The sequence below is a fragment of the Zerene cesonia genome, chromosome 11, assembly GCF_012273895.1.
Source record: "Zerene cesonia ecotype Mississippi chromosome 11, Zerene_cesonia_1.1, whole genome shotgun sequence".
In the NCBI taxonomy this organism is placed as follows: domain Eukaryota; kingdom Metazoa; phylum Arthropoda; class Insecta; order Lepidoptera; family Pieridae; genus Zerene; species Zerene cesonia.
Window position 1 is genome coordinate 5,224,373 of NC_052112.1, and position 26,242 is coordinate 5,250,614.

Sequence of the window (26,242 nt, forward strand, 5' to 3'; positions counted from 1 at the left end):
GGTCACCAGCCCCCCGCGCGGATATCACAAATAGAGGGTAACATAAGTTTAGGTGTCTTCGTTATACTTAGAGAAAAGTGATCTTATTATTACAAGAAACAAAAAAAGAAAAAATTTATACAACAACAGTACTTTTGTATAATACAATTTAATGGCTTCTTCAGTGACTGTGTGATAGAAGCCCTGTCTTTATTAATTTTGCAAGGGACAATTGATAACTAATTGAAATCTGTAATAGCTATTCTATTTAACACAAACCTTATATTCTAGAGTTACGCTCAAATAGAGCATATATATTTTGTGTCCAAACCCATTAAAGTAGAACAAAGCTAGTGACGTCGAGAACTGGTTTTAGAACCGCATTTTATAATTTTATGATAGTACATAGTAAGATATCCTCAAGCATTATTCAAAGTCAGCATCTTAATTATTTAGATTGGCGATCACTTCGATCTTTTCGAATATAAGAATAATAGAAAATTTGAGCATACTGGATGGCTAATCAGTTAGATGTTTCCCGTTTATGCACTTTTACTTACTTATGAATGTACTGTGAAGTGTTCGAAATGTCGGGTTAAAATACCTACCATTTCTCTTCCTAGTTGGTGGATTTGCCAGTTATTAGGTGGAATATGTAACTGAATTTTGTAATGCATGTTCCATTCTTAATATATTAAAACCGTAAAAGCAAAATAGTAATCAGTATTAGGTACACATTAAAACAAAAACACTCGGAATCAACAATAAATTAAATATTAGCATGTGAACACCTTTGTTTTTTCACACGATACATGACCCGACCATGAAGTTTTGTTCGACAAGTTAACGGCACGACGTGAAGATGATTTATGTTCAACATAAATTCATTACCTTCAACATATCGATTCATGTTGTTGTTTTTTATTCACTTGTATGTGCGTGGCATCCCTAGGTATATGTATATGTATATGAACCAAACGAACGAACCTTTCAATTTGAACTGGATATTTCGGTTTTGTTATTCAAAAGGTAAAAAAGCCACGATGTTTTGCCATTTTTACTAAGTTGCTTTTTTCTCATATTATTTAATAGGTATAAGTATCTTAGTTTTCATTTAGAGGTCAGCATTTCATTCATTAGCGACTATTTGTATAAAGTTTGCATAGTTTTCTGTAAATTTCCACGGTATAGGTGTCGATACACCGACCAGTGATTGCGAGGCGGAGAGAAAAAGGGTGAGGTTTCTCGTTGGGCGCCATCGTCATGCGCCGCCCACTCACTGCGCCCCCGCCCGGCTTCGTCTAGAACAGTTGCACGTTTCCAGCCTTCGAAGTAGACGTGTGCGCGTTATGCTGTTCAGCCTGCCTACGCTGCTTCATGCGAACCTCTTTCTTATACGGTTCGTTGCGACAATGCATGAACCACATTAGATGCTTCTCTGCACGCCATCATCATTAAACATTGTCAAAGAAATTCTGTCATTTTTCATTTATTTCGTCATCGTTCTTTCGTTCCATAATATAACTGACAATTAGTATCGTTAGATTCATTCGAAAGTTTCTCATTATTATAATTGATGTAGCTGTATGTCTAGATATCAGATGTTAGAAAATTGGGCATAGGTTGTAACGAATATGTTTAAACTTGAAGATGTTTCTGATTATGAATATTATAGTTATAGATTATTAATACAATATATTTACAATGGCTAATATTAGAATCAATTACAGATATAATATGTATACAATTAATAATTTTCTATCCGTAAATGTGTGTTAGGTATGCGTATTTATTATTTATTTTAACAAACAGTAAACAAAGTATAATGCAGCTTCTTTAAACTTAGGTGAAGCATACTTTATATGTACATTACTATGCTGAATACAGCGCATTTCAGTCTTTCAGATATACTTTTGATCGTATTTTTCCCGTCCGGGTCTGTTTCCGCATCGCTTGTTACTTTGGATTGCAAGCAACATGTATTCTATATTAGTATTTTCAAGAACTATGGGGCTATTAAGCAAATATTTACTTAGCGTACTAACACATATAACGATGTTTATCTAACCTTCAAGTAAAAACATTGTTAAGTAAATAATGCCGTTAAATAACGATCAATAATATTCCATAATCAATTTTAATGGTGTCAGAAATCTGAATGCTGTTGTAAATTTTAGTTAAAATCTAAACATCGTATTTAACTACAGCTAGACGACTGCTGCATATACGTAATGAAAGGTTATTGGTAGGATGAACGGTTGGCTCGCATTCGTCGCAGGAAATTAACATGTCGTCTGATGTAGGCTCCCAGGAGAATAGCGTTCTCTAACGAGCTTATATTGATAGCTCTTCCGCTCGAACTACTTGCATTGTGTAATACTGTCGCTGTCGTTTTGGATAACAACGTTATTGCAATTGATGACTTATTCTAACTATAATATTTCGATATAGGTGATATCTAATATTTATAATTTTAGACTTTTGATATTTTTTGACTTTTGCTAAACAAAATATTATAATACATTTCCGTAATCTTTTATGGAAAGTATTAATATTAATTTGCCTAAGTGTGCATAGGTATGCAAAGTTGTGACAGTTTTATATCTCATACGTAGTAAAGGTCAAAGTTTCTAAACAAACCGGAAAATATGTTGATATTTTTTTTGTTGAGAAGCGCGTGCACAGGGCTGGTTGCCAAGGTTACAGGGTGGGTGCGATCAGCTGGGCTTACGTAAGGCACGCGGCCGGGCAGCGCGGGGAAGAGGGAAGAGCCCCGCAAGCGGAGGCTAGGGCCGATCGATAGCCGCTTGCTGTCGTTCTCCCTTCAGTATTTTCACATCAGAATTATTTTGCCTAATTTGTTTGGTTTAAAGAGATAGTGTTTTGCTGTTTTCATATAAAGAATGATTAACCTCATTTTTGTTGTTTCGTTGAACTGGATTGTGCAAAGTTCATATTTAAATTAATACAAGAAGTTACATATAGTCGAACTACAATTATATTATCGTTTATAAAATTATAATATTGTTTATAATTATTTGTATTTATATTTTGTACACATTATTAGCTATGCAAGAGAATAGTTATAGATATTAATTTTATTTCCCCTTATGTGTAGGTACACCATCACTATAAATCGCATTTGCCGAAACCTCGTTGTCGGTTCCGCGAAGTGCCAATGAAAATCGTGATTTGGCACGTGTTCATGTTCGCTTAGTTCCCTGTACAGGTCAATTAAAGCGCCACGGCGCGACCTTTGTGACCCGGTGACTTGATGTTTGAACTTTGCTATATAGTTGGGGGACAGCGTTCTGGAATGCTGCACGCGATAGTAAAGCGTTCATAGATAATGGATTGCGGACGTTGCATGTCTCTGAAAAATATATTTGCTGGGTATTACGTTTTCCTCGATTCTAGACTTGGGATAGGTTCAGGAAGTTTCGTCTAGTCTAAAACTAAAGTTATATATTATTTGAATAAAAGTTATACCTACTTACAAGTAAAGTAAAATGTACGAACTAAAATTTTATAAATTCTTCTGAAGGTTTATCACTCACATAAATTCTAAACTTATTAAGGTTTTATTTTATTAATCGTCTTGTAGGAGACGTAATATAATTTTTCATTGTGTGTAATTTAAATCAATGTGAGAGGAATTCGGTTTTACAGTGAACATTACCATACCTTCCCACATTACAGCAGCCCGAAGCCAGTAATGCATAATTAATTTTTCACACGCTCCTCTGAATTTATTCTCGCCACGTCCTACCTTCATACAAGGGAAGTTATTACCTGTTTTGATACTCACCTGCGGATATATATAACTATATAACATGAAATAATCAAAAATACAAATAAGAGCTCCAAATTTGTATTTTTGATTAGATACAATAGCCCTTCAGTACTAGTATACTTTTAAATTCATGTTGAAATTGTTAAAATATCATTTTAGAGCGCCTTACAAAAACGCAATGCATAATATTCGATAAAAGACTTTGCTAATAAACTATGTTATTTGGAATCAATTTTGATGTTGGATGGAAATTGATGTTTATATTGTGTTGTCTTCTTAAACATATTTCATTAACAATAAATATATATAGTATCATTTTGATTTTTTAAGCTTACTCTGATTACACTTGGCAGCCAACAAGCCATTAGCTTTACATACATTCGTTGCATACAGTTCCCATTATGTTGCAACGAGTGGATACATTATTGCACTATCAACATTTGTGTGCTTACACCTCAACGTCGCAATAATCGCGAATTGTGGAAACAGTTCTTCCGCTTACAAATAATCGTTTTACTCACCACCGCTTTGCTTTGTGTTTATTTATGTGGCTTTTGTCGGTTGGCTATGTTGCAGCGCGCGTTTTAGTGCTGTATAACGGTGCAGTGGTGTGATGTATATGTGCGCTGGGTGCTAGTGAAGACCTTTGGACTCGCGCGCCGCGATGTCGTCGCCAGCGCGCGCGCCGTCCGCCGCGGTGCCGGCGGGCGCAGGCACGCTGCCCCCCGGGCCCGGCCCGTCCCGCCAGCGATCCCTCAAGGACCGACTGAAAGACGGCATTACGGGACCCTTCCATTGGCAGTGAGTACTCTTTACACACGATCAGTCTTCCATGATAATCGAGTGGATTACGAGGTTACCTACTTAACGGTTTGGCTTGGATAAGTGTTTCTGTATCACGCACGTTGTTTGCTTTCAGATGTCGCTTGGCACTTTTTTTAATATTTAAATTGCGCTTTCTGAAAATTCATATGGTGTGCTCATGTCGGATCAGAAATTAACAAAGAGGATTGAAAGTTCTTTGCAATTATACTTTTCTTAGTCTGCACAAAAATAGTATACTCATAGATGTTCCATAATAAGAAATAAAATCATCATAGACATACTACAGGTAGATATGAATATTTTATAAGTCGATATAGATGAGCTTCTACTACTCGGCAAAAATTAGATTTTCTAGATTCCGCGAGCTGTTTGCTCAAATGCTTTTTAAAGTGAATTTCCCTTGAACCGCGTGGTTACTTGGAACCTTTTTTACTAGGTACATTTTCAACTTTAATAAAAGAATATCTCATATTTATTAGTAGTTAGAAAATTTAGCGCATCTAATAAAAGCTAGTTACAATTAAAATAGTAAGTTGTGCGATTAATTCGGAGAAGTGTATTACAGATGTTATAACTAAATTATATACAATTATTTGCTACTAAAGCTTACACTCAAAGAAATAGTAGGTATTACTTGAAGATGCAGGTATGTCGACGTCTTGGATATTCGGAAAATTTAATACTCACACCGACGCGCAAATTTTCACGTAGTCTCCACGAAGTAGGCAAGCGTGCAAATATTTAAGTTGAGCAACATTCTCTATCTCGACTGTGTACATTACCTCCACCTACAAGACCCTTATCGCGTCTGCAGCAGGCTCACTTTCTGAAAATAGCGTTTATATAAACTAATAGTGTTTTTAACACTCAACCGTTTTACCTTATATTAAATCTAACAACACGTAATATCAACGAGTAATAACTTTAACGCGATTTAATGAAATGTATAACATAGTCAAGGTAATACTAGGAAGGATGAAGATTAATTTGCAACATGACATAATGCCTCGCATTTCTCGAATTGAATGGAAAATTGCTTAGATTCATATATGGTTTTCAATTCCTTTCCAATTTAACACATTTAAGTTATGTGCAATGAACGAGGCTTTATTTTATTTTGATTTCATATGAAAAAACAACGTATTTTAATGCTTTTTTGTACCCACTTAAACATTCTGAATACAGTTTTGGTTATAAATTCTATACATATCGTCGAAATGTAGGATAAGGTTCTGACAATGTAATAAATAACAAATGTTAAAGCCCCTTACATATCTGAAAATCCGTTCTTCGGAATTATATAAATTGTATCTACTTTATCGCGCCTCACCAACGTACTAGCTAGTACCCGAGACTTTGTTCCCGTGTAATTTCGATATGAATAACTGAAGGATATAAATTAAATTAGGTTTTACTTAGATATAAAAGTATTATAGTTTTGTATCCAAAATTGCAGTGGAGCCCAAGAGTACACTAAATTAAGAATTGTATTGCAAACAAGACGCTCGTCCCGGCTCCGCCCGGATAATTATTCCCGTTTTATCTCAAGGGAACATTGAATCGGGGTAAAAGTGTATCGATATATATATCCGTATCCTATCACCCAAGTCAGCTCATGCCCTGTCTGTATACGAAATTTCATTAAAATCCGTTCAGTAGTTTAGCGTGATTGACGGACAAACATCCAAACAAAGTTTTACGTTTATAATATTACTGTGATCAGTTTAAAAAATCTCTTTATGTTTATATTTTTCTTTCTACATATTTGGAAGTTTTCCTTCAGGAGTCAATGAATAAAGACTAGAAGCGACCTACTCCCAGCTTGTGTTATTTTATAATCATCTAGTGAAATTAGTGATAACTTTGATTCCAACATCAGATGTTCACGTCTCGATTGTTATAAGTCGACATAAAATGTCACCAGACCTTATAACTTGTTAAGACATCATTGCTATTTATGTTATATAGTGGTGCTAGGCTCTTGGAGCTGGTCTGTTGCGGTTCCGCATCCGGTATTTCAATTTCCAAAAAGTTTTGCCTATATTTTGTCCAGACTGTATATATAATAAAAAACTTTCATTGATATCCATCCAGTACTTCCAAAGATTAGCGTGTTCAAACAAACGGACACAATTTTTTTTTTATTCATGCTCTGTTATTGTTTCTAAAACCCCCTTTTATTATTATTGTTTATGTATGTATGTATGTAGATTGTATTTGAATGTATAAATCACACAGCCTTGACCGATATTAAATGTTTAGGTTCCCAACATTAACATCAGAATGGTAGTAGGAGGTGTATCTCCCTCCTATTGTTTCTTTTGTCCCATCCGCCGTTATACGTATACCACAAATGAGATACGGCTGTGTTGGAAATAAAGTAGGCCTTTTTATTCGTCTCAACAAGAGATTTCTTTAAAATACTATGTCCGCTATATTTTTAATCAACAGCTTAATGGAAGTATGATTTATGAAATGCCCATTGTTTTTAATAGAATACTTGAGTTTTCTAATTTAAGACAAATGGCGCCAGAGAGTGCGGTAAAACTTAAAATTGTTTGTTTCCAATTTGTTCATCTTGGCAAGCTTGGGGACAATTTACTTTGTCTCTGAAGCGCTAAAGGCAAACGACTTGTGTGTTAATGCTGGTATTTACTGTAGGATTGCATATTTCAACGGGTGAATTGCGAAAGAGTTGATCGATCGCATTGCGCATATTGATATGAGTAAATCTCCTTTAAGTAAGCTGCTATGGATCTTTGTTATTAAACCTCTTTTTAGGTTAATCACCCGCAATTTATGTCTTTTGAATGCCAAGACATCATTGTTTAACATCTTCGTTAATTTTTAAAGTTCGTGTACACATAAATAAGGTTTGCAAAGATTATCTAGCGAAAATAATTTTTTATTTGCATTTAGTGCAAACCCCCAATGTGAAAGATAAGATTCTAATTTATTTATAAATATACATTAATTTATTTATAAAATATTTCTCGCAAAAAATAAGCATTTTTAATAGTGCACATCGAAGTGGACTATTTCTATGGCGTGTTCTTGAAATTCGGGCAATATCTACAAGGAATTTTCTAAATAATTTTCTTTTGAATGAAGCATAGCAAGGTGGGCGTATTCATTTTATGATCCTTAGTCACTGCATCGCTTTTAACATATGCAATTCAGAAGAATTCCTTGTTGATAAAATCGTGACAAACTCGAATAAACGAGGCCGTGTCACATTGAACATGTAAACATGTTGTCACGCGCGTCTCGCGGCGCACAAAACGCTCTCCTTTATCGCTCTCGTACCGCGTCCAAGCGGATTTCACACCAATACAAGTGTCATATCTGTACCTATTTTCCCTTTCTATGTATTAACATATCAATATTACTTGATCTTGTGATTACCAATCTTTTATGCGCGGCCGATTCTTAGGAAAGATGTTCCTGCGCAAATGCGTATTATCTGCGTTCAATAGAATCTCACTGACACATAATCTAAATATTATTCAGATTTCACCATTGGCGGGATACAGTGAGTCGTGTGATAAAGAAATGATAAGTCTGACATCTACGGTTCAATATATTTTAATCATGTCATGTTTAGAAATATCGAAGTAAGCCGTGTTAAGAATAATAGGAATACATTTTTCTGTTGTAGTAATAAATAGCTAATTGGGTTCCAAAACGTGACCATATTTTTATTGCGCTCTACATAAAATATGATAAGAGAGATAGTTAGTAAAGCGTCGAGCCTTCTGTTTTTTATTTGTCGCAAATCAGTTCGCTGTTTAATAAGTCAAGATGGGCGAGATAAAATTGATAAAGTTGATTTTCCTCGGAAGAATTCAAAACATTTATCTGACATTTTTGACAAACGTTTATCCATGTTTAAATGTTTATTATATTAATTACGACCGCGCCAGCAGTTGAAAAATATCTCCATAAATACATAACGCTTTTATACTTTGTAATAGGAATCCAACGAGCGACATGACAACGTTTTAGATACATGTCTACTTAACGCTTATTTTAACAGTAGTCACGTACAATATTAAACGAGCTAGACTTGAATTTCAGTACGCAGATACGAATGCAACACATGATACATTGGATTCGAGAACATTCCATAATTGAAGTATGGAGATGTGCAGTGAGAAGTGCGCATAATTGAAAGATTAGTGCCGGCGCCGTTCTGACACCTGTCGAGATGATGCTGGGCAGGCGCATCCGTCTTGTTATATGTACAGCACATCGTTACTCAGTTTAAACTGATACGAGGATATCCCGTTGCACTCAATTCTAACTATGGAATTATTTCGATGCATTTACGTCAATCGGCTAATTTCAGAGTCGGCTCTAGGTTAAGTTGCTTTCTCGTTTCTACTCGTGCCATTGCAACGCTGTTGACCTTTGAGTATGATGAAGTACAGGGCAGATTATTAACGAGTCCCTTTAAGTAGTTATTGTGTTTTCACCGAGTAAACAAATAGGCCTTTGATTACTTCAACCGTAAACAATTAGCGAATTATTGCCTCTAATTGCTTTTATTTACGTTATGTGTGCGAGTATTTTATGAGTCTCTCACTCAATACTGTAATTTATCCATTTAACCATGATATTATGAAAATATTTATTTTGACTTTTTGTATTCAAGAACCCTCAGCTTGCTGGAGCTAATTAAGTATTTTATTGTATAAAACTTAAAATGATTGTAAAAAGTATTATTTACGTGTGGTATTAATTTGATAGGTTTTTCGAAAGGAAAAAGACTTAAAAAATGATTGACGGGCAGCCAGATAACAAAATAATGTCTTAAACATATAAAATATTATTTAAAGATTAAATTATTAACTATCTGTTATATTTTTAACATTCTATTTAATTCATATTATTTAAAAAGGTACCAAAAATCATTTTTTCAATATTTGATCTTTTCTTAAAGTTGAACAATTTGCGAATGCCGTTGAGTAAAGACTGCAAAGGTTACAAATTCATCTTCAATTAATTTTCAGAATAGCACAGTTTTTGGACATGTTAATCTGTAAAAGTTTTTCAACACGTGAGGAAAATTATACAAGTGAATAAGTAGTTTCTTGCTTGTTTGTACGTCTTCCACGCCTTCTTCATGCGCTTTCAAGCGACAGAATCGTTGGAAGTCGGATTAATTTTGTAAATTATCTTGCTAGTATTTAAGGTTTCAAAACTGCTCGAATAAAATAGCATATAGAAGCTATCCTACTATTAGTTAAACGCGAATGTTTGTAAGACTGGATGTATGGATGTTTGTTACTCGTCCACTTAAAAACTGCTCCATGGATTTTAATAGAATTTTGCAATAATATAGCCTTTACATCGGGATAAGATACGAGCTATAAATACTTGCTATTGCCCGTTGGTTCATCCGCTGGTGAAACCGCGCGGCGCAGCTAGTTTGTCATATGACTTGTATTTACTACGTTTTGGTTTATTCATCTGGCTAATAAAATGCAGATGTATAATCATAAACTCACTAAGAGATCTAGTAAATTTATAAGCAATAAATTATATTCAAACAAACAACTACACATAAAAGTGTTCCGATATCTGGTTAGGGAGGGTGTTGACGTAAACTCTAAAAATTAAATACATACTCACCATTAAAACGTTTACGAATAAAAAAAATACGTTCAACTACATAAAATGTAAAATTTGACATAGTGCCAATATTTGTGAGTGTTTTTCATTAGCTGAGATTTGGCCTTTATTTAAAGAAAAGGCGCGAATAGTTTGTACGTACATAATATTAAAAATAAAATTTTAAAACTAAACTAGTATTTTTCTTTCTTCGTCTTGTTTTCCAATTCATAACCTCTTTAAAACGGAAGCCATTAAAATCCTTAAATTTCACACGCATCTGATTTTAAAATATGAAATAGGTAAAATTATTAAAGAATAGAAAAGAAATTGGTCATGGGGTGGAATTCAAACCTTCCACGGCAACGCTTCTCGGCCAGCCATGATCCTACCTCAGTAGTCGATTTTTTCTATTCTTGCGTTTTCATGTGCCTGATTTTTTTCAATTCTGTATTATTTTTCATTTAAAAAAACTTCTCTAATGTTATTAAACTAAAAGTAAAAAATATATCAATCAATAAATTATTATCTTCAAAATACATATTATAATATTAATTAAAACAGTTTAATGTACTGCGACAATTCCTTTGCATTTCACCGTCCATATTTAATTCAGATGTCATTACTGATACAATAATTTAAAATGATATCTTCACAACACATTACGCTCTACGTATATACCTATGCGATAATAATTTATATCACTGCCGATAAATCAGTATTTATTAGTAGACTTTCAATGCTACAGTAAAATACAGCATTTTGTTAGATTGTTTTGAGTACATTCAATGTTTTAAATCGGTATTCAGTGAAATTTGTGAAAATGAGTTTATTGGACTTCTTCTGGTATGTACCTGTGATATACTTTGGATTGTTTTATTTTCTATGAGGTAGTCGTTTTTGAACTTGTTGATCTGATATAATATACTCGATAAAATGCAATGTTATCGGCGATATAATGATTAATTAGGAAGGCTTTTCAAATGAACTGAACATTTCTATGGCATTTTTGTGAGTTTTCTTACCTGTATATGACGTGATGTGATAAATGCCTTCGTATATAAGAAAGGTAGGTAAGAGAATAATATAATCATTATCATAATGACAGTTTGGTTATAAATAATTGATAGAAGAGACGTCTCAAGAATTGGTCTTTATTTATTCCATTTAATTTATTATAAGAGACTAGGACTAGACTAGTTCCTAGGCCACCTTCATCAGTTCTATACACTGATTCATTTTAATATAAATATGTTAGCTATTTAAAATTGAAATACGTAATTAATTTTAAATTATCTCCATTTTATAATTTTCAAATGCCATGCTATAAATTAGGACAGACTGTGGGAGTTCGTGTTCTATTTGGAAATAATTGCTGTATATTTTATACATTGTACAACATTTATCCATCTATTGTGCTGATCATATTGATGATGATAGAATATCCTTGAATTTATAAATAATGAATTCCTTCATAACACTGGGAAGCACAAATTTTATTAATAGTGTGTAGTAATTCCTATTTATTCTGTGATTGAACGGTCTAAATTAGATTAAACATAAAGGATAGTGTTATTTAAATGCAAAACAGTTTAAATTTTAATTCAAACTACTGAGTTACCGGTTTAATCCAGAATAAATTAAATGAATTGAATGCTTTCCTAACACAGCTTGTTCCGATATTCTCGACCTAAATAAGGCGTGCTTGACATTGGAGAGAGGAAATCAAATAAGCTAGCAATACTTAAACTTTTGCCAATTAAGGTATTTCTATAGAGAATTGTATAATGCGCAGGCATTTTGTATTAAATTTGAAGACAATATTGTGGTTGAAAACGAAGGCACATCTTGCAATGCATGTTTTTCTCACTTTGATTAGAGAAATCGTATCACATCTTGTATAGCGATGGAAATTGTAATAAATTTTTCAACTTGTTATTATCATAACTGATACATATGAGTAGTATACATATGAATGATATAATTGAATCTATAATTTTGATAGATCTAATACATATTAAAAGATTTAGAGTTGTTTTAATACCTTGTATCAACACGACCAATGAGTTGAAGAAAGATATGTTGTCACAAATTGATATCAAAATTTGTAGAACAAGAGAATTGACAATTAAATGAGAAAGAAATTGGGATATTTGGAATTTTGCCACTAAAATTAGTTTGTGTAAATAGCATAGTGGTTTTTTATTTTTTAAGATGATTAGATTTACTACATAATCGTCCTTAGATGTCCCATTCGGATCGTTTACTACGACCAATATAAATTTGCAATTCGTGTAAGAAATGCGTAATTCCATAGATAACTACTATCTGATTTTACTAACTGTAAATGTTAACTAAGTCAAGAAGCGCAGGTAGGCGTTAATCGGCCTACCGAATACTATCAGATTCCGAATCTGCAGATCAATAGTCGGTAGCACCTAAATGCTATAACCTACTTTCAGAACGGGCCAGTTAGAATTACGTACCTACGACTCCCACACACGTAGGCAGATAATTTAATTTTACAAACAAATATTAATATATACAATAGAAACTGTCAAATAATGTCTGTAGATGTCGAATTGAATGTGCACACTTTGGAAATTTTAATAGATCAGCTAGTCTGAGCATTTGAAGGCGAAGTGCAGTTAATATATACTTAGCTATGCAAATAACACAAGGGGACTTGATTGCCCTTATTGTTGGTGTTATATAAAGGTACCTACGATCCTCATAACAGGAAGACATAATAAGAAAGACGGCTTACATCCGTTCTTCACGTTTTCTCTTGATTTATTACGAGAAATAGAAGGAAAATTCATTGTGAAATTATTTTCATCTCCTCATGTTATCAAGATGTCCAGGTTGTCAACGACTCCAAAGTAGATCAAGTCTTAGGTGTGGATAGCTTGAATTTCTTTTTAATCTTCTCTACATCACTATTCCTACGTTAGTCTTGATGAAATCTGTTTTTTATAAACATGTTGTATTCTTAGAAATATTTGTTATCACCGGTAGCAAGCAAACCAATCAAGATAAGACAATGTTTGTCTATATAAAGTACACTGTCATTGTTAGAGGATAACGGAGGCAATGCCAACCTATTAGTGAAGATTTCATTACGGTGTTTCAAATGTTTTTTTTTAAATATGCATCGAACACATTTCGTTTTTCATCTTTCGTTTTCCGACTACGTGGACGAATCTAGTCCTACCAATGTCTTATTGATATAAACAAATTTTTATTCATTTCCCTATAATATTTCTGTTTTTAACTGTAACCCAATGTGTTCCTAATATCTATCCTTAAATCTTCAAAGCAAAATGAGCTCTGTACAGTGTAAAATTGATTATTCATAAAACTTATATACATAAAAAAAGGGAAACGCGATCGTAAAAAATTATAATTAAGTTGCATAATTTTAAATTAATTCACGCGTAATTATTTTGTTCAATGCATGGCCAATAACCATATTTCATCCGTTCGCCGCGGCGGACGTGACTTATTACTGTACCAATATATAATCTTAAGAATTGATCTTTTACTTGATAAGTTGGTGTCCAAAATTTTGCAGTGAAAAGGTCTTGCGTAAAAATAACTGACCTTCCATGTGCTCGCTATATTTATTCCGTCCTTCTGACGCTCAGTGCATTGTATAGAAAATGATAAACAAATGCATCGAAGGCGTGCATATGACTTATAGCTAGACAATGTTTAATAAACATCATTGTGTTTTATTAGCGTAGGTACGTTTGCTCATTCGTTTTATTAATGAATAAATAATTTAGTACCGCGGGGTCTGAATAATAATGTTTTGCTCTTGAAATAAAACAACCAGCGCCGAGTGTTCGTGTTTGACGAATATTTTTGATACGTGCCGAGAATCCAATATGTATAAATAAACAAAGTGGCCATTAAATTCTCTATATGTAATTTCGTAATTACACTGAATAAGATTGAAAATTTTCTAGGCTACAATTCAAACATTACTGAATCCGCGAAATTTAAGTATACATTTTAATTATTAGTACACGAACATACATAAATACACTTAATGGGTGTTTTGTTTTCCTTTAAAACGGTTTTTATCCATAATGCTAAAATAGTAAAGCGAGTAATATTTGCATTATAAAAGTCACGAGATATGATAATAGTTGATAATATTTGTATTTGTAATTATACGAAATAGGGAAAACGCGAGGAAGACGAATGAAATCACGAAATATAATATTGAAAACGCAGTTTTAAAGTGCATAGGGAAAAATTATTTTGACGCAAATTATTTAAAAGGTACACAATTTCAATATGCCTATAGCCCTATAAATAGGTACTATCCAACGAGTATACACATAATTTGCATTTCGATGAAAGCATACCTGAGCAACGTTTCTCAATGTTAATACATTTAAATGTTTTAATTACCACGAGTGGCGTGCCCATTAGTTTTGACCTGATTTGTAAGAAGTTAATAGTAGGGGAGCCCAAGATGCTAAATGTGTATTTACTCGAGCGTTTCAGAAACCTATTGGAATTCGCAGATTATACGATAGCAAGAAAAAAAGTCCTATAGTGTTTTCAATTTCAGCGGTGGAAAAAAGTTTTTGATTTTTTTTTAATAGTAAAAGAAAAACGGGGCTGTGGAAATACTCAAGCACGTTAGATTTTGATATTTTGAATGCTCTGGTATATTACTGAAATAAAATATAACTTATTCTTACGATTTATGCGGTAATTTCGTGGCTACGAATAAAAGGTAAAATATAAAAATATATGACTCGAGCGTGTCAGATAAAGATATTTCGGGTTATTTACAACATAAAAAATCCAAATTTCGCTAATCTGACAATTTGAGCGTAAACTTAAAGAATTATCCATATTTTTTAATTTCCTGCGGCTCTTGTGAGCGCACCCACCAATATTCACTGCTCATATTTTCTGGAGGTACTTAGTAATAGGTAAGATACGTTTCCTTATAATAATCTGACGCGCTCGAGTAAATCCCAAAATCCCCTCTTGGGCTCCCCTACTATAAGTTACAATTAGAATACCGTTGTACCTACATCTTTGTACCAGTCGATCTCCGTTACTTATTATGGTCATTATACTGCAAACTTAAATTTTGGGTTACCAGCTCATTGTTATACCCTTCATTAAAACATACAATGTCTAATTGGATGTTTATATGCTTGAAATTTTTAAAATATGGCAGAGAAAATACCGATGCCGATAGCATTCATTTTTCATAAATTATTTTATTGCAATGTAAATCGTGTATTTCAATTACTTTTATATGATACCATTAAAACATTGAATGTTAAATATTTGAGTTCCCATACGCACCTATATGTGTCGTATGAAAAGGTTTAAACCATTCATCTTACTCACTCACTCAAAAATTATATATTTTTCTACTGTGCCCTTAAAATATATAATGTTTATGTGAGTTTACCTGCGCGTGCTTCATACTTTATTGCAAACTTTTATTTTTATTATATAACTAGCGGTCCGCCCCGGCTTCTACCTCGGTTAGTTGTTGCTTGCTATAAGAACCTTCCTTGTGCCTTAACAAAAACGTTAAAAAAATATCCGATTTGGTCGACCCGTTCGCGAGTACGCTTAGCAACACATTTGACGGTTTATTTTTATTTATATAGACAGTAACCAGCAATTATATAAAAAAGTTGAGTTTATTCTCGATGCCTTTGGTATAAACGGTGTTGCATCACAATGATAATAAAAATATGTCAAGAACAAGCACAAAGGGCATAATTGTGCAATTAACAAATAAAATCTATTTGTAAATATAAAAATTAATTTTATCTATTTAGAGTAATAATTATAGTACTGCATGTAGAGTTAAGATGGGTGTGTAAAGAATTTTGCACGCTTTTAATTTATAAGTATGTACGTTCAGAATGATGATAAATGTATTTTGGTCACAAATATATGGATATAACAGTAATTCATTACCTACTTTTCGATCCGAATCGAGATCTAAGAAATAGCTTTTTTTCTAATTGTTCTTGAGATGAGTGTATATATAATATAATTATAAAGTTTAATATTGTGACATTTTAAAATATAATTAATAATAGATTGATGAGTTGATTTTATCTGAATATTATTGTTTTTTATTATAGTGATTAAAAAAATATTTTCTATTAGTTAATATGGTGTTACAAGAAGGTTAATGTAATATATATATTTTTTATAATCATTGGAACTTCCCTCATATAAAGTAACGTCACTTAAATATGACTAATTAATATGGGACCGTACTCTCAACATTTAATGTACTTACTTACATTAAAATTAATTATCGTCTTTTTTTGAGAAAGAAAAATCGCCACGAGATTTTTGCCTGACACTTGTATCCGGCTAATAGTTCCTAGTTTATCAGTTTTAGATATAATTTTATAATTACTGCACTAGAATAAGACATTTTTTAAGAGAGTAAGATTTTCACGTCAAAAATAGTTTATATAAATAATTTTTAACTTGACAAGAACAAAGCTCGGTTCACTTTTTAAGTAAATAAGCAATTAAAAAAAATAACAGTATTTAAAAGCTTATTTTATAAATACTTACACTCTCTTCTCAATGATGCTATGAAGGCAAGATATAAACCTGTAAATCTCAAATGTAAAGGTATTCTAATAATGACAAGATAAGTATTTAGTATATGAGGCGCGCAAATCGCTACAGGGGATGCACTTCAGATCGGTTATCAGTTGATGGTGATATGACAAGCAGGCCAGCGGCCCCTCCAACGACGCTGGCACCGTACAAGTCAGTAGCATTCAAAGCGCTGTGAGGCTCGCACGCCGCGATAAGTGTATGCGCAACCGGCAACAAGTGAAAGTCGTACGCGCAGATTCCGCGATTTCGTGTTCCGACATCTTCGTCTAGTTATTTTGTTAAGTTCGTTGCGCCAGTGCAGCGGGGAAAGGAGGTCGGTACGTGGCCGCAACCTGTAACAGCTCGTGTTGTGTGTTTGTGAGATTTGGATAATTTTTTTTTTAATTAATTCGCGCATTCCTGTGGTATTATTGACGGATGTTTTTTTTTGTTCTATGATATTTTAATGATATGAAAACGTTAATCCAGTTGCAATTATTTGTATTGATTGTACCTTGATTATTTTTAGTTACAATAAACCTACCCTCGCTATCAATGAGAATTTAGTAATTTAAAAGCTTTCTCGCAGTTAAAGTGTATTTAGTAAAAATAAATAAAAGCTTTTTTTGTTACATCGGGTGGCACATACAGTAGACACAGTTCGCGAGAAATATTTATTTCTGTTGATATGAGATTCTAAATGACATAGAAGTATTTGTTATTAAATATGAGTAATTACGCTTATAGAATAATCAACGAATTAATTGTTAATTCATACAGAATAAACTCAAAGATAATACAACATTGAAATATTACCTAAAACGTACAACATAATCAAGGAAATAAATCATAAGCGCTGACTACAATAAGTAGGTACTTATAATATTTCCTTCAGATGCAAGTTACCGGCAATGTTTTATGAGCTCGCTACGAGCGTCTACGACGTAGAAGCGGATGCATATTTGTAATTAATATTATGTCGATATTTTCATCGTTAAATATTGTTCTGAAATCAAAGAAAATCTGAAGTTTATCTTTGCGAAACGTACTCCGATACATCATTGATAATAATTACTTATCGATTTAAAAGTAATTCTTACTCATGTTGCATTAGGGTGACATTGAGAGATATTCATTGAGTGATTCAATCAAGGCGCGAATACTGAATAATAAATATGCTATCTTATCAATAATGTTCACACACACACAATATTATATTGTTGTGAACATTTCAATGGAATATATGTACTACAGATCTCAATGTCAGTGTGGCGTGTTGCTGTCTAGTGTTGCTTTAGGAGTTATGCAAGTCCCAGTGCACTTTGAAATCGGACACGACCTACATTTTTCTAGCAATAAATGTAACTTGAGATTTGTTATGTCAGGGCTGTCGACAAGTACGCCGACTTGGCAATAAATCGCGACCGATTGTTTTTGTATTATATCACATTTTATCAAAGTCATTATAAAATATGGAATATAATTAATAGAGAAAAAATGATAATGTGTACATTATCATTTTTTAAATGGGCTTAATAAAATAATCTACTTAGATTATATTTTTAGTTACATGAAACCATAATTATAAAATAACTAGGTATAGCCTAGAAGCCTATGTCACTCAGTGAAGTAGCAGCATTCTAATAGTGAAAGAATTTTTGAAATCGGTTCAGTAGTTTTTTTTATGAAAAAATTACAAACATACCTACTGACAAAAATCTTTCCGCTTTGTAACTTTAGTAAAGATTGTAACAATTTTGATATCAATATATTTAATCTATATTTTATCATCAATTCTTGAAGTAATTGCCATAATTGACTTATTTATTTATTTTTAGATACATTATTTAAAGCTTGCCTCAACAAACATATGAACGAAAAATTAATATAAAAATAATTAAATTTAACATGGCTGAGAACTATGTATTTTTAATTTGTAAACAAAACCTTATGAACCCTATACCTAGGCAAGGCAAGGTAACTGTGTGCCTTCAAGTACGTCTACCATATACAGCAGAATAAATGATCTAGAAAAATTGTGTCAGCATTTCAAATAATGCTTAGAACTGGCTTGTAGAATTTGTTCAAAACACTTATGAAATAAATAAAAAATGCATTATTTTCATCCATTTTGCAATGTATCGCGCGTTAATGTAATTCAATTAGCTAAATTTCTTTAGAATTGTTCACTAGTAGCATTTTCAAGCAGCTATTTCACGTCCATCTTATTTATCATATATGGGGAGATGGTACCTTCCCCGGTTTTTCGCATACTTATTATTTTAAGTATTTAGTAAATTAAATATTAATTACCTGTTAAGTGACATTAAGCTTGTCTTTTTACACATTATTAATGCATTATGTGTAACGACTAAACTATTTCAAGTCAATTTGTCAACAAAAGAATGCGAATCTGCATCTCATTCTGTATTTTGTGTTCGAGATCGTAAATAGTTCTGACGGAATGAAATTGTATTTTATTATACTTACCTACTTCGAACATTGATTTTGAAACGCATAAGAAAACGCTCCTGTTTTTAAGCAACCAGTAAAAATGCATTAATTAAATTCATCCTCTTTATTATCGTCGAAATTGTTCTAGAATCTTCCCACAATAAGCACATTCTTGGGAGTCTAAATAAAAATCTCGAAAGATTGCATTTTCCTAATTAAAAGCATTATTGAAGAATATTACATTTTCCAAGAAACGTTTCATTTGAAGAAACTGCTTTCGCAATTACTTTCTATGTAGTATTATGTGAATAGAATTCTTTCAGCGTGTTTTCTTTTATGATGGGAAGTTCATATATTTTTGGTTTATTTCGTTTCGCGGAATGAGGACGACGCGCATGCAGAGAATGGTTTCGGAGATTTATTTGTAGCAGTTGCAAATTTGGGAATATTCCCAAAGTATCTTCCACATATTCCACGTTATATCGCGGTCATGTTATGACGCTCGTTCCAAAGTGCATTAGTGCATACTAACAACATATTATAGGCAGCTTTAGAAGTAAAATTTCGATTGTTTGTGACAATGGCAATGACAATTCTTGATAGCTTTAAGTTAACATTTAAAAAATGTTAACAACTGGAGAAATAAATATTCACATTTCTAATGCTAAAATATTACACCTTCAAATTATACGCCTACCTAGTAGCTATTTTAGTATATCGTAAGACCGTTGAAGTGTAAAAATATATATTTTTAAAATTTTAGTACTGTGTTACATTTTATGAATGGAAAAATATGGTAATTTATAACACACGTTGCAGATTATACCTTATTTATTAAAATTGAGTTAATATATTCTGCATATAAACAAGAATTGAAACAGTGTAATGTGAGAAGTAGTTTGCTATAATATAAAACATACCATAACAACTCTTGTCGCCTTGTAATAATATTATAGTATGATTCTATAAATTTAACCAGCCTCTCTTATCTTTAAAATAATGCTGCGACGTTTTAGTTAAACATTGATTATATGAAAATAATTACTAACGTCGTAGGTACACAAATTCAAATATACCTTCTTATACATTAATGTCTCACCCAGGATTACCTAACCTATTTTAATCATTCATGTGATACTTTAAAATAGACGTTGAAAAGATATTAATAGCTCATCATCGTTTATTCAAGCGATGATGTGGATGCACATTGTAAATATTAAACAGGAACTTTGCGGATACACAAAGGTTCCATAGTTATTTTTGCACTATCGTATATTACATTCATGATTTGGAAACCTACCAGATAATTCGAAGCCTTTGAAATTATACACCTAATTCTCGATGCGCGGACCCGGGTCGGATACATCGAGTACATGTTTTGTTGGTTATTATGTCACGTTCTTTTCCTCATAACTGTTTATGCGATACCGTATTGAGGGTGTTCACATTGTCCGCGAATTGTGTTCCAATTTCTATTGCGAGTAATGGTTTTTTTGTCACCTCGCATTTAGTGAACGTTGGCCTGATGTTCCGTTAGGATTTATTATTTTACACGTGAACGATACAAAGTGTCGACTATGTGAATAGGTATAGGGTTAAATAGTCTAGAAATGTTAATAAAGCGAAATAAATATTATATATTTTAATTATATAAAAATACAGGTCATATGTACATAACTGCATAAGGAATGTTGGATAATGATGAATATAAATGCTTAAACAAAGATTCCATATTGGGTGGTTGGTATTGTTTCAATTCTCGACGGCCCTTTACATGCTCCTCCAGGAAGTTATTTGTATGCAGTATGAATACCTTTCAATATTTACCTGTGGTGGCAATAAATGAATAATAAATAAATTATACAAGTATTTTCAGGTAATTGACGGTGTAACATTTATCGTGTCGTATAATGAACTGAACCATAAAATATAATAAACGACGAAAGTTTAGTTTCTTGTGTGTCTAGTTAAATCCAAATTAATGTAAAAGTTATACATGTCATTATTGCGCATAAGAATTTAAATATAGCAAGACCATCGCAGTAATAACAACAGCAATTCAAGCAATTCTATTCAATAAGCTGTAAACGAACACGCCCGTTAATTGGCTACTAACTTCCTTAGTCAATACTTTATATCGTCCAAAGCTAATTTCCTATTCTTTATAGGAATGAATATACGTAACGACTGTGATATTTTCTTTGTCCTATGTCAGTCCATTGTGGTAAACAATTAATCTGTATTCCGTGTTCTGCTTCGTACTGCGTCTTCTCATTGAATATGCTACGGTCGCAATCGTGTGATACATTGTTTGTTAGCGTGTTATTGTATCTGTGTATCACGTTTTGCTCTCAATAAACTATTCCGTATAATACAAGAGGAAGCTGTTTGCCTTTCAGGAGATACACTCGTCAAATAATGCCTTGCGTATTTGTTTGATTTACATTTAATTGAGTTTATTTCTGGTTTCATGTTTATCGTACACGTAAAGAGGTGATGTAATTTTCCATATAATGAAAATTTCATATATCAGTTTGGTCAAATTATATTTTTATAATGAGCGCTCATAGAAGTAACATAACAACATAAAAGTAACAGCTGTGGTACATAAAAGTATTGCTTTTTTATTTTTCTTTTTGATGTTGATTTATCTCAGAGTTCTTAATTTATTTTATGAACGTCATGACGATTTAAAGTAGCTCGACAAACAAAAAGCAGTCACGATATGAAATGTTTTTTGTTATACAGTTTGTTAAGTTGAAATAATCAGGTTTATGCTGAATTGTATCATTATATATTTGCGTTGTTGCGACTTTAACAAGATGTGATGAAACTATTTTTAACTGTATATGTATGTGTAAAGTCACAACGTGTAGACGACAACGACCTTGAAACAAAAATTGGCTGGAAAACTGAAATTAATTTAGCAAACACAACATTGTGAAAGAATAATAAAAACAACTTTTCTAGGTCTACGTAAGAAACCTTGAAAATAGTGAACGTTATAAAAATTATATAAGTATGTGTTTTTATTTTAATGCGTAGTTGCAACGTGAGTTAAGTATGGAACAGCACAACATTTACAATCCATTGTGCGTGCTTTATCGTCAGACAGGCCATTACCGTAAGCTGCGTAACGTTTCTAAATGATTTGTCTACTCGGAATATCGGCGTTGTCGTGTACAGGCATACATAAGACGACCATTATAATTTTACTCCAAGACCGCTCATTGAAAAGGCAGGCCGCCGGCCGCCAACCAGCTCGCCGCAAACTTGCGGTTTTATAACGATTCGTTTGATTTACTTCTGAAGTGTTAATTTAATTTTCTGTAGTCAGATTTGATAGAAGTTATTCGTTATATTGAAAAAATAAACTGAATGAATTTGGTACAAAGTGCACGTGTAGTATGATGCGAATTTAATATAATATAGATAGATATATAATAGTTGTATTAGAAACGGAAAATTCCAGACTGCAATATTAATAGAAATCTAATGTAAAAGTGATGGATTCGATCGACTCTTTATCAAATCAACGATTGCAAAAATCTTTAATTTGTAAAAACTGTAAACATCCGAGTACATCAAAAGATTCAATTGCGTTTTAATGTTGTTTTATGTCGTTCATTGAATCGAGTCATTCATCAATCATCGTTTAACTTTTTCACGACTATTCCATATTCAATTGCCAACATAGTTTGTATCGAATTACCAGCGATCTGCGTAATGCTATGTTTGAACTATGAGATCTATGAAACCTTTAAAGTCTATCGCAGGGGCACATCGGAGCAAAGTAAGGCCACTCTTCAACGACATTGGTCATTTCCCGCGACGCCGACGGTTGATTGACGTAACTATGTTGCTTGCCTTACACACATCACAAGTAGCCACTTTTTTGCTTAATAAAAGACAAACTACGTTTTGCTCTCCTTGACTTGGATTTATCGATTGCAAGCTGTCATTTGTAACTTTCTAATCAATAAAACGTCTCAACTATCTTATACGATATTTCACGTGTGGCAGGTATAATCATGGATTACACTAAACGGCACATATGATGATGTAATTAATTACTTGTATTGATTGGCTGTGTGGTACGTTGCTGCGCGTAGTTCATTGGCTCGGTAATTAATAGTAGTAAATATTTATTATAATGAATGCGCTTTATAAACTCAACGAGTGTCAATTAATAAACTGAATTGAAGCGCGACCTTGATAGAATACGTTGGACGCAACAACTGATTGTTTTTCTAGCTATTTTAAGCGAGCACATGTCATACAACGGACCAATTTCTACGTCAGAAGTGGTTGGGTTATTAACAAAAGTTATAGGACCATTTTTTAAATTTGTTGAGGTCTATAAGTTCACCAAAGGTTCGCACAGAAATGATAATGAAATCGACCGTAGTAGCGTGAGACAGCTATTTACGAGTCGGTGGCAACTTTCCCCGGAGCGAGCCGCGCGATGACGACTATGCAGTTACGAAAGCTGCACCTGCTTATATGGCACCTATACTTGTTAACTATGATACTACCAGTTAATATTTACTAGACAACCAATTGAGTCATCGGATACATTTATATAGATGTTTTCTATTTACAAGTTATTTGATTGAGACGACAAACTGTTAACGAATACAATTTCTAATTTTGTTGTCTGAAATCTCTATCTAATCTTTAATGTAAGTATATCAGAACTCTTAATTATCTCGATCATATAAAACATCAAAATGCAACTTATGGATGCGACACCATATTATTAAAACAGGTTGTAGCACAATACTATGCTCTTAAGGCTAATGTCAAGGTACAAGCGTTATAGTTAAGACCTTTGCTGTGGTCTAAAATAAATAACACATTATTTTTGCCGATTCTTATTAGCTGAATATAATAGAACAGGAATGCGCGCGTGAAACAATTATATAAAAAGTGAGTTAAAATAAGTTATTGAACATTACAGGTTTATTTACTAGTAAGTTTGAAATCGTAGCCGAGAAAAATGTTTTTCGTAAATGGCTAACTATCGTACTACATAACGTTCAGTATCAGTGACCAGTGAGTGCCAGTGAGACATCCAAAATGAGTGGCAGTGAGCCGACATTAACTGAGTCGCCGGTCCCTTTGGCGTTGGCTCGGCTGCAGGGCCGTCCGAATCGATTGCCTCGCGGCTTGCGCGCACATCGGCCGAGTTTGCCCCTAGCCAGCTTGCAAGAGGCAGTCGATGAAACCCCAAGACGCTTCAGCGACGAACCTTTCAATCCTGATCCAGACGACGATGAAGCTTTCGTCGAACTAGTGATTTTAAATAAGCCTTCGCCATCCGTGTCAAATGGGCGCAGGGCTTCGGATGCAACGTTTGCCGAGAGATACAGAAAACTCACCGAATTTGACGGTCCCTCACCGGATATGCCCCGCCGCGCCTCGCTGGCCGTGCCCGTTGGTACTGACGGCTACGGACCCAGTGAAAAAGGCAGAAGACGGTCTTGGGCAGCACGATTGCAACTCGAACGTAAAAAGAGACGAAAATCCGGTGGTAATGATACAGATGAAGAAGGCGAACCATCGATTTATATACGGCAAAAGCGGCCCTCTTGGTGGAATGTTTTTGTTCCAGACAACATGTTAAAAAACAGGTACCTATATTTTGTAAAGCGGAAGTTTTTATTGATTTCAAAATGCAAATCAATTATATAAGCTATTTATTCACTTAAAATAAACTTCATAAGCCACGATGCATTTCTAGAAAGAATCTCTCGTGAATAATGTATGATTCATTCACATTTCTGTAGGGTTGAGTGTATATAATGCATATGGGACTAGAATGGAAATACATACATGTACCATAAAACTAGATCCCCTTGACCTAGCGTTTACTCAATAGTCGGTTTTATTTACAATATTTAAGTATAGGGTATCTCAGCGCTTTCGTGGCTAATAATTTTTAAATTTACCTACCTTACATGTTGTTTTAATAACTTATGTATGTTTTAAATGTTGTTACTGATTTGTGATGATTTATATCACTTTCTAATGATTTGTGGAAAAGTATGTGCAGTATATTAAGTTTTGACATGATTTTGCTTTATACTATTTCACTTTTATTTTTAATTATTTCACAAACAGTATATTTATCTATTTCAGTATATTATTTACAATTCTAAATACATTTTCTAACAAACGATGTTTTTTGTCTATTTTTATTCGCAATAAAAAAATTACAAGCTAATTCTTTTGAAAGGCTGCTTTAATTAGGAGTGTGAGTGAGTTTTAAAGTTCATGATTATATATGTATGTATATACATAGCTTTCTGTCAGCGGCTTCGATTGCGTTGTCAGTGGCAATTTCATTTGGGAATGTGAAGCATCTCCTTCACAGCAATAAAAAGTAACTAATAACTATCCCAATAGATCATAAACCATATCATAAAATCGGTCGAACAAACCAACAAACAAACATTCGCACTTATTTAGAAACCCGAGATTGGTTTCGGATAATATGTAGTTATGATTAATATTTTTATCCATAAATAATTGTTAGATTGCGACGCGAATCGAACTTGGGCAATTTTGATACATTTATTTATTTTATCAACCGACTTCAAAAAAAAGAAGGAGGAGATTATCAATTCGAATGTATTTCGTGTTTGTTACCCCATAGCTTATTACTGGGTGAACCGATTTTCTTTTATTTGAAAGCTCTTACCTCCTATTTAAACTTGGTCTAGCACGTATTAACAATTTATAAGTTATTTTGGATAAATTCCGTCTTCAATCGACACAGTGTATCGACTTTCACTCTTGTTTAAACTATAGACGTTAGGAGTGGGTTCTCTTCTCTCGATAATGTTACGAATTAATACCTACCAGTTAACATAATTCACGCATGTTTCATAACCGACGTACACATACGATTATGTTTATTTGATACTGCGATAATTCTTTTAAGCAATATCTATGTAC

General features: G+C 33.1%; 1 protein-coding gene across 15 annotated transcripts in view; it reads left to right on the top strand.

The window, feature by feature from the left end:
* Positions 1 to 26,242, top strand: part of LOC119829966 (TLD domain-containing protein 2) — a 77,962-nt gene that overhangs the window by 2,852 nt on the left and 48,868 nt on the right. For 5 of the 15 annotated variants that reach the window (XM_038352715.1, XM_038352725.1, XM_038352720.1 and 2 more), the window contains exons 1-2: positions 16,998 to 17,206; positions 24,243 to 24,915. In XM_038352715.1, coding sequence (XP_038208643.1) covers positions 24,362 to 24,915 — 554 coding nt within the window. In that variant the 5' untranslated portion in view covers positions 16,998 to 17,206; positions 24,243 to 24,361. Of the gene's footprint in view, positions 1 to 1,232; positions 1,379 to 4,348; positions 4,574 to 16,996; positions 17,207 to 24,242; positions 24,916 to 26,242 lie in introns of those variants that run through there. The other 10 variants (XM_038352727.1, XM_038352729.1, XM_038352734.1 and 7 more) reach the window with 9 other exon arrangements.